The sequence below is a fragment of the Vigna unguiculata genome, chromosome 4 (assembly GCF_004118075.2).
Source record: "Vigna unguiculata cultivar IT97K-499-35 chromosome 4, ASM411807v1, whole genome shotgun sequence".
NCBI lineage: Eukaryota > Viridiplantae > Streptophyta > Magnoliopsida > Fabales > Fabaceae > Vigna > Vigna unguiculata.
Window position 1 is genome coordinate 28,681,767 of NC_040282.1, and position 12,063 is coordinate 28,693,829.

Consider the following 12,063-nt stretch of genomic DNA (forward strand, 5'->3'; position numbering starts at 1 on the left):
CTAGAGCCTTCAATTGTAATACTAGAAATAATGCTAATAGTGACTTCTAATAGTACCAAACAAGAGAAAAACTTATTACTCTGGAGAATTGTATGAGTTGTTTCATTGTCAACAAGACTCAAATATTCATCATTGGTGCTAGTGCCAACATTCATTCTTCATATAAACAAAAAATATCAATATTAGATATATTACTATCCAAAAAGGAAAAAAATATTTAGAAGATTTAAAATATTTATTGATTAGGAAAACTTATATATAAGCAACATGAAACATGAAACATTATTTTAAATTTCAGAACATAATATGAAAAAAATCTATTTCTTAACACTTTCATCACCAATGAGATGATCAATGTTTCCATCTTTTTTAGCAAAGAAGTCAAAATATCAAGATGAGTGACATCCATATGGCTATAATCAGAATCACCATCTTCACAAGCAAAATATGTTTCTATGTTATTCTCATTATTTTTAAGTGATTCTTGGCAGAGTTCAACAAGATGCAACGACAAGTACGACTCCAATAAACTTTACCATTGCAATGATAACATATATTTTCATCTTGTTTGTCATTATTTTCACCTTTTTATTTTCCCTTTTTTGTCTTTCTCGATTGGCAATACTAACATTTAAATGTATTTCAGCATCTAATATAAAAAATAAGTAATTCTTCCTCATAATATCAAGGGCCACAATTTCAAATTTTGCAAGGTTTGACATGTTTAAAACTAGCTCATAAAAAAATATTAATAATAATCATATTTCACTTATGAAACTATAAAATTAGCAAAACAATATTAATTTACAGTAAACAATGTAACCATAAAATGTGAACTTAAAAATTCTATAATTCTATAAATACATAAATATTTTTTTAAAAAAAATATCATTGTAATATGTGTGCATCAAGAATTTAGAATTTTAAAGCATGTAAAAAAAAATCTTGTATCTCAATTTTTATTGTATTTTTTTTTATATAATACATTTTTACAAGAAAAATAGAAACATAACAAATAACATTTGTCAGCTTATGAAGAATACAAAAGAAAGAAAATTATAATTCGTTTATATAGTTAGAATATGGTTTAAAATCTATGATACACCGATACTATAACTTGAGTCACGTATCTGTGTCTGACACATATCCGTGTCTGACACGTATCCGTGTCTGATAATTTAGGATCTTTTACGATACTTATTAATGAAGTATCTAATTTATAAAGTCGTAGTACACTACAAGAAAATCTTTGAATAATGACCAACTTTGGTGACAAAAAATAATTAGTCACTATATAGTGTCCAATTTAGGTACCAATTTAAAAACTAAAATTTATTGACAGCTAAAATAATTCCGGAAAATTATAATTGGTCTCTAAATTGATAATTAAAATAGTTTATATTATGAATTGATTTCCAAATTGGTCACTAACATTAGCTACCAAGATTTTGACTACCAAAAAAATTTGTTTCTAAATTGGTCTCTAACATTATCTACCAAGTTTTGACTACCAAATTAATTGGTATCTAAATAGGAAATTGGTCTCTAACATATTTTTGGTTACTAAAATTTGTCATTATTTAAGAGTTTTCTTGTAATGGTACTTTTATGATGGCAATAATTTATATCTTTTTACTTTAGTATCGTATCCGTGTATCCGTGCATCATAATTTGAAAATTGAATAATTATAAAAGGAAAAAAAAAAAGAAAACAAAAAAGACACAAAAAAGACAATGGTAGCATGACGCTCTAACCGAAAACAGATGGCCTATACAGGTCTCGAACCTATGACCTTCGCATTATTAGCACGACGCTCTAACCAACTGAGCTAATAGGCCATGCATTTCTCTATTCTAAATACCTGTTAAACTTGTTTATTGAAAAAAATAATCCGGTAAACTTTTTATTGGAAAAATAATTGGATACCAACTAATTATAAAAGGAAAAAAACAAAAAACAAAAAAATTGTATATTGACTAATCTATTACATAATAAGAAAAGAAGATATTACCAAAATTACTATATTACCCATTGTCTTTTATTGACAAGCTATGATGCACTGATACTTCAATTTGGGTCACGTATTCGTGTCTGATACATATCATTTCCGATACTTTAGGATATTTTATCGATTCTTATCAATGAAGTATCTAATTTATAAAGTCGTAATATACTACAAGAAAATATTTGAAATAATGATCAAATTTAGTGACAAAAAATAATTAGTCATTATATAGTGACCAAATTGACAACTAAAATAGTTTCAAAATAACTATAATTGGTCTCTAAATTGATATTTAGAATAGTTTTAATTATGAATTAGTTTCTAAATTGGTTACTAACATTAGCTATTAGGAAATTTGGATTCATACAATAACAATCATATAATTATTATATTTTTTAAGAATTATTGTACATTTTTCAATATTCATATATCACGTATCATATCTTGTTATTTTGAAAATAAACGTATCGACGTATCAGATACGTGTCGTATCCAATACACGTATCGTATCTGTGCATCATAGTTTATAATGTATAACAAATTTATATTAACAAACTTATATTAAATGAATAATGAAAAGTGAGTGCAACAAATATAAAAGGAAAAATAATTAATATTATATATATAAATATAGAAAAATAATTACCTAGCTCAGGTTGTTAGAGCATCGTGCTGATAATATGTTATAAAATATAAGGCTAATAATAAAAGGAATAAGAAAGAATAAGAAGAGAGAATAAGAGAGAATGAAAACTAACATTCAGTATCTCATTACAAAGATGAAAAATCCTATTTATATACTAGCGTAAACACAAGCGCTATCGCGACTGTGTATATATTTTTTAAATATGTGTGATACTATATTAGTAGGTGATAATATTGTAATATTATTAAGTTAATATATAAACTAAACTTATATTTATTAAATAAAGTGAAATATATAAGAAGATTTTATAAAAAGTTTATAAAAATAAAAGTCAATTTTTAAAAATTTAAAAAATTATTATATTTAAAGGATAAAATTGGTATTTTAAAATGTGGATATAAAAGAAGAATCTCCTTTATATATTATTATAGATATAAAAAATGCAACCCAAAATATACAACTCAAGACATACATCTAGTTAAGACAAATAATTAAATTTCATAAAGACTAATATGAGTAATTGCAGAAAACCAGATGGATTACATTAATTCATAACATTAGATCCATTAAAAGTGTACAATGAATGAAAGAACAAAAAATCGAATTCTAGATTAAATAAGATTTTTTGATACATGTCTAAGTAACCTTCTATATTCATGAGTAACACTCGTTTAAGGCTTTTACTTTCTGCACCTCCATAATTTTGTGGACCCTCAAATTTTCAAAATGAAGATTTTATCCTCTTTAAAAGTAAATTTGTTCTAAAAGTTTGAAAGAAGTTTTCCAAAATGATGATTTTCGAGAATTTTTGGAAGTTTATTTAGAATTTTCGAAAGAAGATGTTTGGAATATAACTTATAGAAAAAAAAATGCATAAAATTCATTCTAGAACAAATGTTTCAAAATAGAACAAACTTTTAACAACATATACAATATTTTCCAAAACAAGTTTTCCGGAACATCCCACATGAAATGCATTTTAGTAAGACTTTTATGAAACATCAAGTAAAAGTAAGAGTTTTCTTAAACATAAAATATGTTTTAGAAAGAGCTTTCCTGAACAAGATTTTTTTCACGTTCTCCCTCTTTTTTTCTTCCTCTTCACTAGCAGTGATGATAGAAGCAGAGATAGTCGCAACAATGATGAAGGATACTTTAGTCTTTTCTATTACTATGGAAGTTAGTAACTATGGAAGTGTAAGAAGAGATAACCCTCATCTAATTCTTGAATTGCAGAAGTATTGAATAAAATATCTACATTAAAATTTTAGAAAAAAGAAATCAATCTTCTAATATAGATAGCAACTCTAATTACACCATTTTTTTTCTTCTTGTTGTGAAGATAAAACAATTTAATTTATTTCAGCATTGATGTTAAGAAAATCGATACAAAAGAAACTCTCATTACATTTTATCTTTATTGGCTTAAGATTTAAAGTAAAACACTAGGATTAAACAATGCAAATCGAAGGAAATCCACATCATCTTCCAAGATAGCTATATGTTGCTCTGACATTCTGATCCATGCCTCTATTCCCTCTCTTGTTTCCATCAATATCACTGTGTTTGAGATACTTTCTTTAGTACCTCCTCTATGAGATAGCCAAAAAGGTTTTCCACAACCAAAATCCACTTCATTGAATCCCATATTAGCCCAACTTGTGAACACCAATGAGATTGGTTTATTTGATGCAATACCTTCAAGCATTAGTTCTGCATACTCATCACTCCACAAAAAACTAGGATCATTTTGCAGTTTCAGAAACAAATCCTTTGTGAGTTTTGCAAGTCCTTCTTTCAGAATTTTAACCAAATCTATGATTTCAGTGTTCTTGTTGACACCCTCAAGAACAACCAATGCAGGCCAAACAAGATTTCCAACAACACCTTTTGAGAAAGGTTGCCCCATCCTTCTTCTAATGTCCACAGTATGACATGCAACCATTGGTCTTGTTTTGTCACAACATTGCTCTTTGATTGCTACAATCATATGTTTGCTTATGAAGGAAGATACTACTTGGTATCGTGTTGGTTTTGTTTCATCACTTGTTGACATGGATTTTAGCTCATTGATGGCTTTGTGATCAAACAAGAATCTTCTTGTGCTGCAATTTTCTTCTATTTTTGAGTCCTTCTTTATGTTCATTATGCCAGCACGTATACCAGTGGTGTTTCTTGGAGGGAAGGCAGAAGCAGCAGAAGGGAAATCTGGCCATGAGATTTCTCCCTTTGACCCTTTGCAAATTGCAAACCAGGTTTTCAAGAAGGCACTGCAAGAATATACATCCAAGAGAATGTGGAGGTTGCACAACCCAATGGCTATTCCTCCACATTGGAATTTGTTTACTTGAACAAGTAACTGGGGCAGCACTTCTTCGTGAGGATGGCACTTGTTAGGCTCACATGTAGGGGTGGGCAAAAAATCTAATTTTCTTGATCCAATCCACTTTTGTTCCAATCCAATTCATTTATAATCTATTTTATTAAAAATCCAATCCATTTAAAATCCATTTAATGGATATGGATTTCAATCTAATCTACATTTTATATATTTTATGGATTGGATATCCATTTTATAAATCAAGATTTCTAAATATGGATAATCCAAAAAATCCAATCCAAATTTTCAATTTAAATTTTTAGTTGGGTTAGACTAAAGGTTGAGATGCACTATGCTAAATTCAGACTAGGACGGGCCTTGCTCGACGACCTATACGGATCGAGCAGGCCCAACGATCATAAGAGGTTGGGCGGGCCTAAAGATATGAACGGACTAGGCGAGCCCGAAAAACCGAACGAGTCGATCGGGCCCAACGATCCGAAAAATTCGAGTGAGCCCAATGAACCGAACGAGGCAGGTGGGCCCGAAGATCCGAACGGGCCAAGCGAGCTCGAAGACCCGAACGGGCCAAGCGGGCCCGATGACCCAAATGACTCAAGCGAGCTCGAAGAACCGAACGGGTCAGGCAGGCCCGAAGACCCGAACGACCCAAACGGGCCTGATGACCCGGACGGGCTCGACGACCCGGACGGGCCCGAAGACCCAGATAGGGTGGACGACCTGGACGGGCCCTGGCGACCCAGATGGGCATGATGACCCGGACGGGCCAGACGAGTCTAACGACCTACACGGGCCTTATGACCCGAATGGGCACGACGATACGAACGGGCCGAACGACCCATGGGTCGAACGATCCGAACGGACCTGACGACTCAGACGACCCAGATGGGCCCGACGACCCAGACGGGCCTGACGACCTACACGGACCTTTACGACCCAGATGGCACAACGACACGAACATGCGCGTCTACTTGAACGTGCCCTACGACTCAGACCGGCTCGACGTCTTGGATGAGCCCTACGACCCGGACGGGCCCGACGACCCAAACGGACTTGACGACCCGTACATGATCGACAACCTGGATGGGCTCGACAACTCGGACGGGTCTGACGACGTTGACGTACCCGACGACCCAGACGAGCCCCACGACTCGAACGCGTCTGACTACCCGATTAGGCCCGACTGTTTAGACGGGTCTGTCCGGCTCGTCGGGCCCATTCGGGTTGTCCGACCCGTTCACGTCGTCGAGCCTGTTCGTGGTGTCGGGCCCGTCCGGGTTGTCCGGCCCGTTCGGGTCGTCGAGCCCGTTCGGGTCGTCGGGCCCCTCTGAGTTGTTGGGCTCGTCCGGGTCGTCGGTCTCATCCGGGTCATCCGGGCCTTAATGACACAAGTTTTAAAAAAATCAATTTAAATTTATTTTATAAGAAATGGATTCTGGATTTTGAACTTGATCTAAATATTTGGATTGGATTTAAATCATTATCCAAATATTTGGATCTGGATTTTAAAAAAATCCAAACTACTTTTGCTAAAAAAATGGATTTGGATCAAAAATCTAATCCAATTATTTGGATATAAAATGGATGTGGATTGGATCATTAAAAATTCAATCCATGCCCACCCCTACTCACATGGAAGTAACTGGTTTAGCAGTTCTAATTTGGGTGGTTTTAAGAACAGTTCCATGGTGGTGTTCACCGAAGCTTCCATGAAAATTGCACCTTCATCGTTGCAATCAATGGAAACGTAATCTCTTCTTCTACCTGCAAGAGGGTAGAAAATGGTTAGTGCCTCGGATAGTGATTTCTTCAACTGAGTTGAGACATCTGAGAATCCTTGAAGGTTGGTGGTTTTGCTGTAAAAGAGGATCAATGGAAAATAGGTGTTGTGTTGAAACCCATCCAGCAAGCATAATTTTAAGGTTTTGCATTCTGCAGAAGTTGGCACTGATGGTTTAATGGCTTCTCTTGATGTGATGTTAATTTCCATTCTCAAACTATCACTACACAAGCTTAAATTTAGATATGAACAAGAGATCTCATAAGAATTTTGTTCATTGGTATTTGTTTATATATACTACTTGAGGAATGTTAGAAAACGATGTAGAAAATTAATATAAATAATAGATTAATTTTGTGTTTTTAGTAATTGAACTTTAATGATAAATACTTATTCGAAACTTTAATATATTTTAATTTTTAAATTTTAAAAGTAAAAGAATATAATTCTTTTAAACAATTATAATGAATTTTTTTGATATGTCAAATTTGTTTCTTAATAAATAACAAATGAGAACGACGTTGTACATAACTCAAAAGTTATTATAATTATTATTATTAATATCATAATTGATATTATTATTATTATTATTATTATTATTATTATTATTATTATTATTATTATTATTATTATTATTATTATTATTATTATTATTATTATTATTATCACTTTTATTAGATCCTTCTAACTAGTGTAAGGTACTGGTTGAGCACTAGTTAAGAATTTAAATTTTACAAAAAAATTTGTAGTTAACTATGACATTAATAATCATTAATATAGTTTTACTGTAAATAACAAAAATATTCATAAGTTTTCTAGTTGTACTTGACAATTTATTTATGCACCCAAACAAAAGTTAAAAATTAATTAAATATAAAAATAAGTTTAATGTTGTTGTACCATTTCTCTTTCTTTTTAATCGTTTCTTTCAGTTTAATGTTAACAAAAATCAAAAGATAATTAAACGTAAAAAAAAAAACTTAAATTAACATAGAAAACAACAAACGAAAATAAAGAAAGTATACAATCCGGTGTATCAACTATCAAGTAATAATGTGTTAAACATCTAATTAAAAAAACAATTAAAATATGAATTTTAAACTTCATTGAGTTTCTTTTCCCTCACTTCATTTAATTAGTGAAATTAAATATTCCATTCTTTAACATAAAAGTAGTGATTATTAATTATATTTTAACCACTCCCTTACTCTTAAAGCATTGGTTAGCTTTCCCTTTTTTTTTTTTATTATTATTATTATTATTATTATTATTATTATTTCATTATAATTATTATCATTATTACTATCATTATTATTATTAAGATTATTAATTCATTATCATTATTATTATAATTATCATTATTGTTATTATCAAACAGTATAAATATCTCAAATACTATCATCATCATTATCATTATTATTATTATTATTATTATTATTATTATTATTATTATTATTATTATTATTATTATTATTATTATTATCATTATTGATATCGCTATTATTATAATAATTACCATTATCATTATCTAGTGGTGTCAAATAAATAACTCAAATTTTAACATTATTATTATTATCATCATCATTATCATTATCATTATCTTTATCATCATCATTATTATTATTATTATTATTATTATTATTATTATTATTATTATTATCTATATATTTAGTATTGTTATTAATTATTATTATTACATAGATATAGATTATTATTATTATTATTATTATTAGATTAAAATACTCTATTAGTCATCGATTTTGTAACAAAATCTCAATTTGGTTCTCATATTTTTATCAGTCTCAATTAGGTCAACATATTTGTAAATGAGTAACAATTAAGTCATTTCAGTATGAAACTAACACCGTTAAGGAGGTACCACGTGTCAACTCCCTATTTTTTTATTTTTTTATTTTTTTTTTAAATATTTATGCCACATGTCAATCTAGTATGGTGACACATGTCAAGTTATTGTATGAATCTCAATTTGATTCCCATATTTGTTAATTTGATTTGATTTCAGTCCCAAATTTTTTTAAAAAATTTCAATTTCTTATGCTCCAAATTTAGACCAAATTTAACTTTTATATAGATGTTATGATTATTTTTATTAAAATTGATATTTTATTAAATATTTCGATAATATTAAGTTTATTTAATATTAAAATTGTCACAACATGAATCGTGTGTTCTGAAAATTTTTAATGTGTCGATTTTACAAAAACAACACATAGATTTCACTTAAAATTGCCACTGCACTTAGTCTACATGACTTAGAACATTTTAATCGACTGACTTTGTATTTTTATGTGTTGATTTCACTTATGTTGATGTGTAACTACTTGAATTAAATTGAATTGATTGACCTAGTTAAACAACTCATCGCGTGACACTCTATGATCTATGGTAGTAGTAAATAACAACTATTTCATCAACTAAAACCACCTTTTCAAATTGCATTGATTATAAAGCACTTTTATTACATGATTTCCACTGTGCATGCATATGTTGTGACTTGCTTTGAGTAGATAGCACATAGAATGCTTAGGAAACATCAGCTTTATGATCATACATAGAATCCAATGCATTTAATTGGCTATGATTCCGTACTGCATTGAATTCAAAATATTTGTGGAAATCAATTGACTGATTATTAAAATCAACACGTTGATTCTATAAATACATGCATAAGCACCATGCATTTGCACTCATATCTACTAGTAAGAGTCATACCAAGATTCAATATGCCTCATAGACAAAGAAATGCTCCATCAGATCAGGAGAATTTTATTCCACCCACTTCATCCCCTCATATTGCCTTGAATCATGGAAGGCTTGAAGCATGGTTTGAAGGTCATGAAGATAGGATTCAAACCTTCTTGATTGAGATCACTAGGAAGCAAATCATCATCCTTATTCGAGACCACGTGATGAAGGCCCAAAGGCTAACTGATTTCAATTTGCCTTATGTTGTGCTTATCTCCAAGTTCATTGAGCATTTTGGAGTTGATGTGGAAGGAGAACTTGAGGAATCAACTGGATGTTGAACCATGTTTACGCACACAACATGCACAATATGGGATTCACAAAAATTGGCAACACGTGGCCAGTAGAAGGAGAAGCTGCATCAGATGTTGAAGTTGGAACCAATGATCATCAGGCTGGAACAAGTGGAACAAACCAAGGTGAAGATGATGCCTTTGATCCACACCTATGGCCATTGAGATATCATCCTCCATAGGATAATGGACCTGCATACTCATAGTTTGAAAGGATGGTTCTTAATCAACTTCAAGAGTTGAATGTGTCACAGAATGCTCACCATGCCTACTATCCAATGTTTCAAGACCTGGACAGTTTCTTTATTCTTATTATGAAGATAAAGCGATTTAATTTATTTCGGCAATGATGTTAAGAAAAACAAAACAAAAGAAACTTCCATTACATTTTATCTTTATTAGCTCAACGTTTAGATTAAAACACTAGGATTAAGCAATGCAAATCGAAGGAAATCCACATCATCTTCCAAGATATTCATATTTTTCTCCGACATTCTGATCCATGCCTCGAATCCCTCTCTTGTTTCCAGCAATATTGCTGTGTTTGAGGTTGTTTCTTTAGTACCTCCTCTATAAGATAGCCAACAAGGTTTTCCACAACCAAAATCCACTTCATTGAATCCCATATTAGCCCAACTTGTGAACACCAATGAGATTGGTCTTTTTGTTGCTATACCTTCAAGCATTAGCTCTGCATACTCATCACTCCACAAAAAACCAGGATCATTCTGAAGTTTTAGAAATAAATCCTTTGTGAGCTTACCAAATCCTTCTTTTAGAATCTCAACCAAATCTATGATCTCAGTGTTCTTGTTGACACCCTCAAGAACAACCAATGCAGGCCAAAGCAAATTTCCAACAACACCTTTTGAGAAAGGTTGCCCCATCCTTCTTCTCATGTCCACAGTATGACATGCAACATTTGGTCTTGTTTTGTCACAACATTGCTCTTTGATTGCTACAATCATATGTTTGCATACGAATGAAGATACTGCTTGGTATCGTGTTGGTTTTGTTTCATCACTTGTTGACATGGATTTTAGCTCATTGATGGCTTTGTGATCAAACAAGAATCTTCTTGTGCTGCAATTTTCTTCTATTAGATTGAACGTGCAACCACGTATACCAGTGATGTCTCTTTGAGGGAAGGCAGAAGCAGCAGAAGAGAAATCTGGCCATGAGATTTCTCCCTTTGACCCTCTGCAAATTGCAAACCAGGTTTTCAAGAAGGCACTATAAGAATATGCATCCAAGAGAATGTGGAGGTTGCACAACCCAATGGCTATTCCTCCACATTGGAATTTGTTTACTTGAACAAGTAACTGGGGCAACACTTCTTCGTGAGGATGGCACTTGTCAGGCTCACATGGAAGTAACTGGTTTAGCAGTTCTAAATTTGGTGGTTTTAAGAACAGTTCCATTGTGGTGTTCACTGAAGCTTCCATGAAAATTGCACCTTCATCGTTGCAATCAATGGAAACGTAATCTCTTCTTCTACCTGCAAGAGGGTAGAAAATGGTTAGTGCTTCAGATAGCGATTTCTTCAACTGAGTTGAGACATCTGAGAATCCTTGAAGGCTGGTGGTTTTGCTGTAATAGAGGATCAATGGAAAATAGGTGTTGAGTTGAAACCCATCTATCAAGCTTAATTTTAAGGTTTTGCATTCTGCAGAAGTTGGCTGTGATGGTTTAATGGTTTCTCTTGATGTGATGTTAATTTCCATTCTCAAACTATAACTAAACAAGCTTGAATTTAGATATATACTACTTGAGGAATGTTAGAAACAATTTTCTAAATGAATATTTTTAAGAATTAAATATGATTTTATAAGAATTAAATATGATTTTATTCTTTTAACTTTGATGTGAGATGTGAGGTTGAAATTTATTACTGTCGGGAAACATTCATGTATTTTAGTTCTCAAACGTTAACCAATTACATTGAATAATTTAAAGTGTCCAATGCGTTTCACATCTCATGTTGAAGCAAGAACACGTTAATATTCACTTTTTTTATCATATTAAAAAATAAAATTTGTATCATTATACTTATAAAATTAAATATAAATAATTTTTATAATTTTATTATAAAGAATTTTTATTTATTTTGTATATAAATTTTTAATTGAAAAATTATTAAGTTTAAAAAAATGGTCAAATTGAGAAAAACTGTTAAATTTAGAAAAGAAAAGTTATTTGGAGGATAAAATTGGTAAAATAATAATCTTTAT

At 31.2% G+C, this 12,063-nt stretch overlaps 2 protein-coding genes and 1 non-coding gene across 3 annotated transcripts; all 3 read right to left on the reverse strand.

The window, feature by feature from the left end:
• Nucleotides 1-1,765: 1,765 nt before the first annotated feature.
• TRNAI-AAU lies at nt 1,766-1,839 on the reverse strand. Its single transcript has one exon. It is a non-coding gene; the product is annotated as a tRNA-Ile (tRNA).
• Nucleotides 1,840-4,084: 2,245 nt separating this feature from the next.
• LOC114180679 (vinorine synthase-like) lies at nt 4,085-4,798 on the reverse strand. Its single transcript, XM_028066982.1, has one exon. The coding sequence runs from the start codon at nt 4,796-4,798 to the stop codon at nt 4,085-4,087; it is 714 nt and encodes a 237-aa protein (XP_027922783.1).
• A 5,444-nt stretch (nt 4,799-10,242) lies between these two features.
• LOC114180680 (vinorine synthase-like) lies at nt 10,243-11,556 on the reverse strand. The gene has a single exon (XM_028066983.1). The coding sequence runs from the start codon at nt 11,554-11,556 to the stop codon at nt 10,243-10,245; it is 1,314 nt and encodes a 437-aa protein (XP_027922784.1).
• Nucleotides 11,557-12,063: the final 507 nt, after the last annotated feature.

What these genes read in the sequence shown, in the direction of transcription:
- LOC114180679 (XM_028066982.1), bottom strand. Translation starts at nt 4,798, where the DNA reads ATGAACATAAAGAAGGACTCAAAAATAGAAGAAAATTGCAGCACAAGA.
- LOC114180680 (XM_028066983.1), bottom strand. Translation starts at nt 11,556, where the DNA reads ATGGAAATTAACATCACATCAAGAGAAACCATTAAACCATCACAGCCA.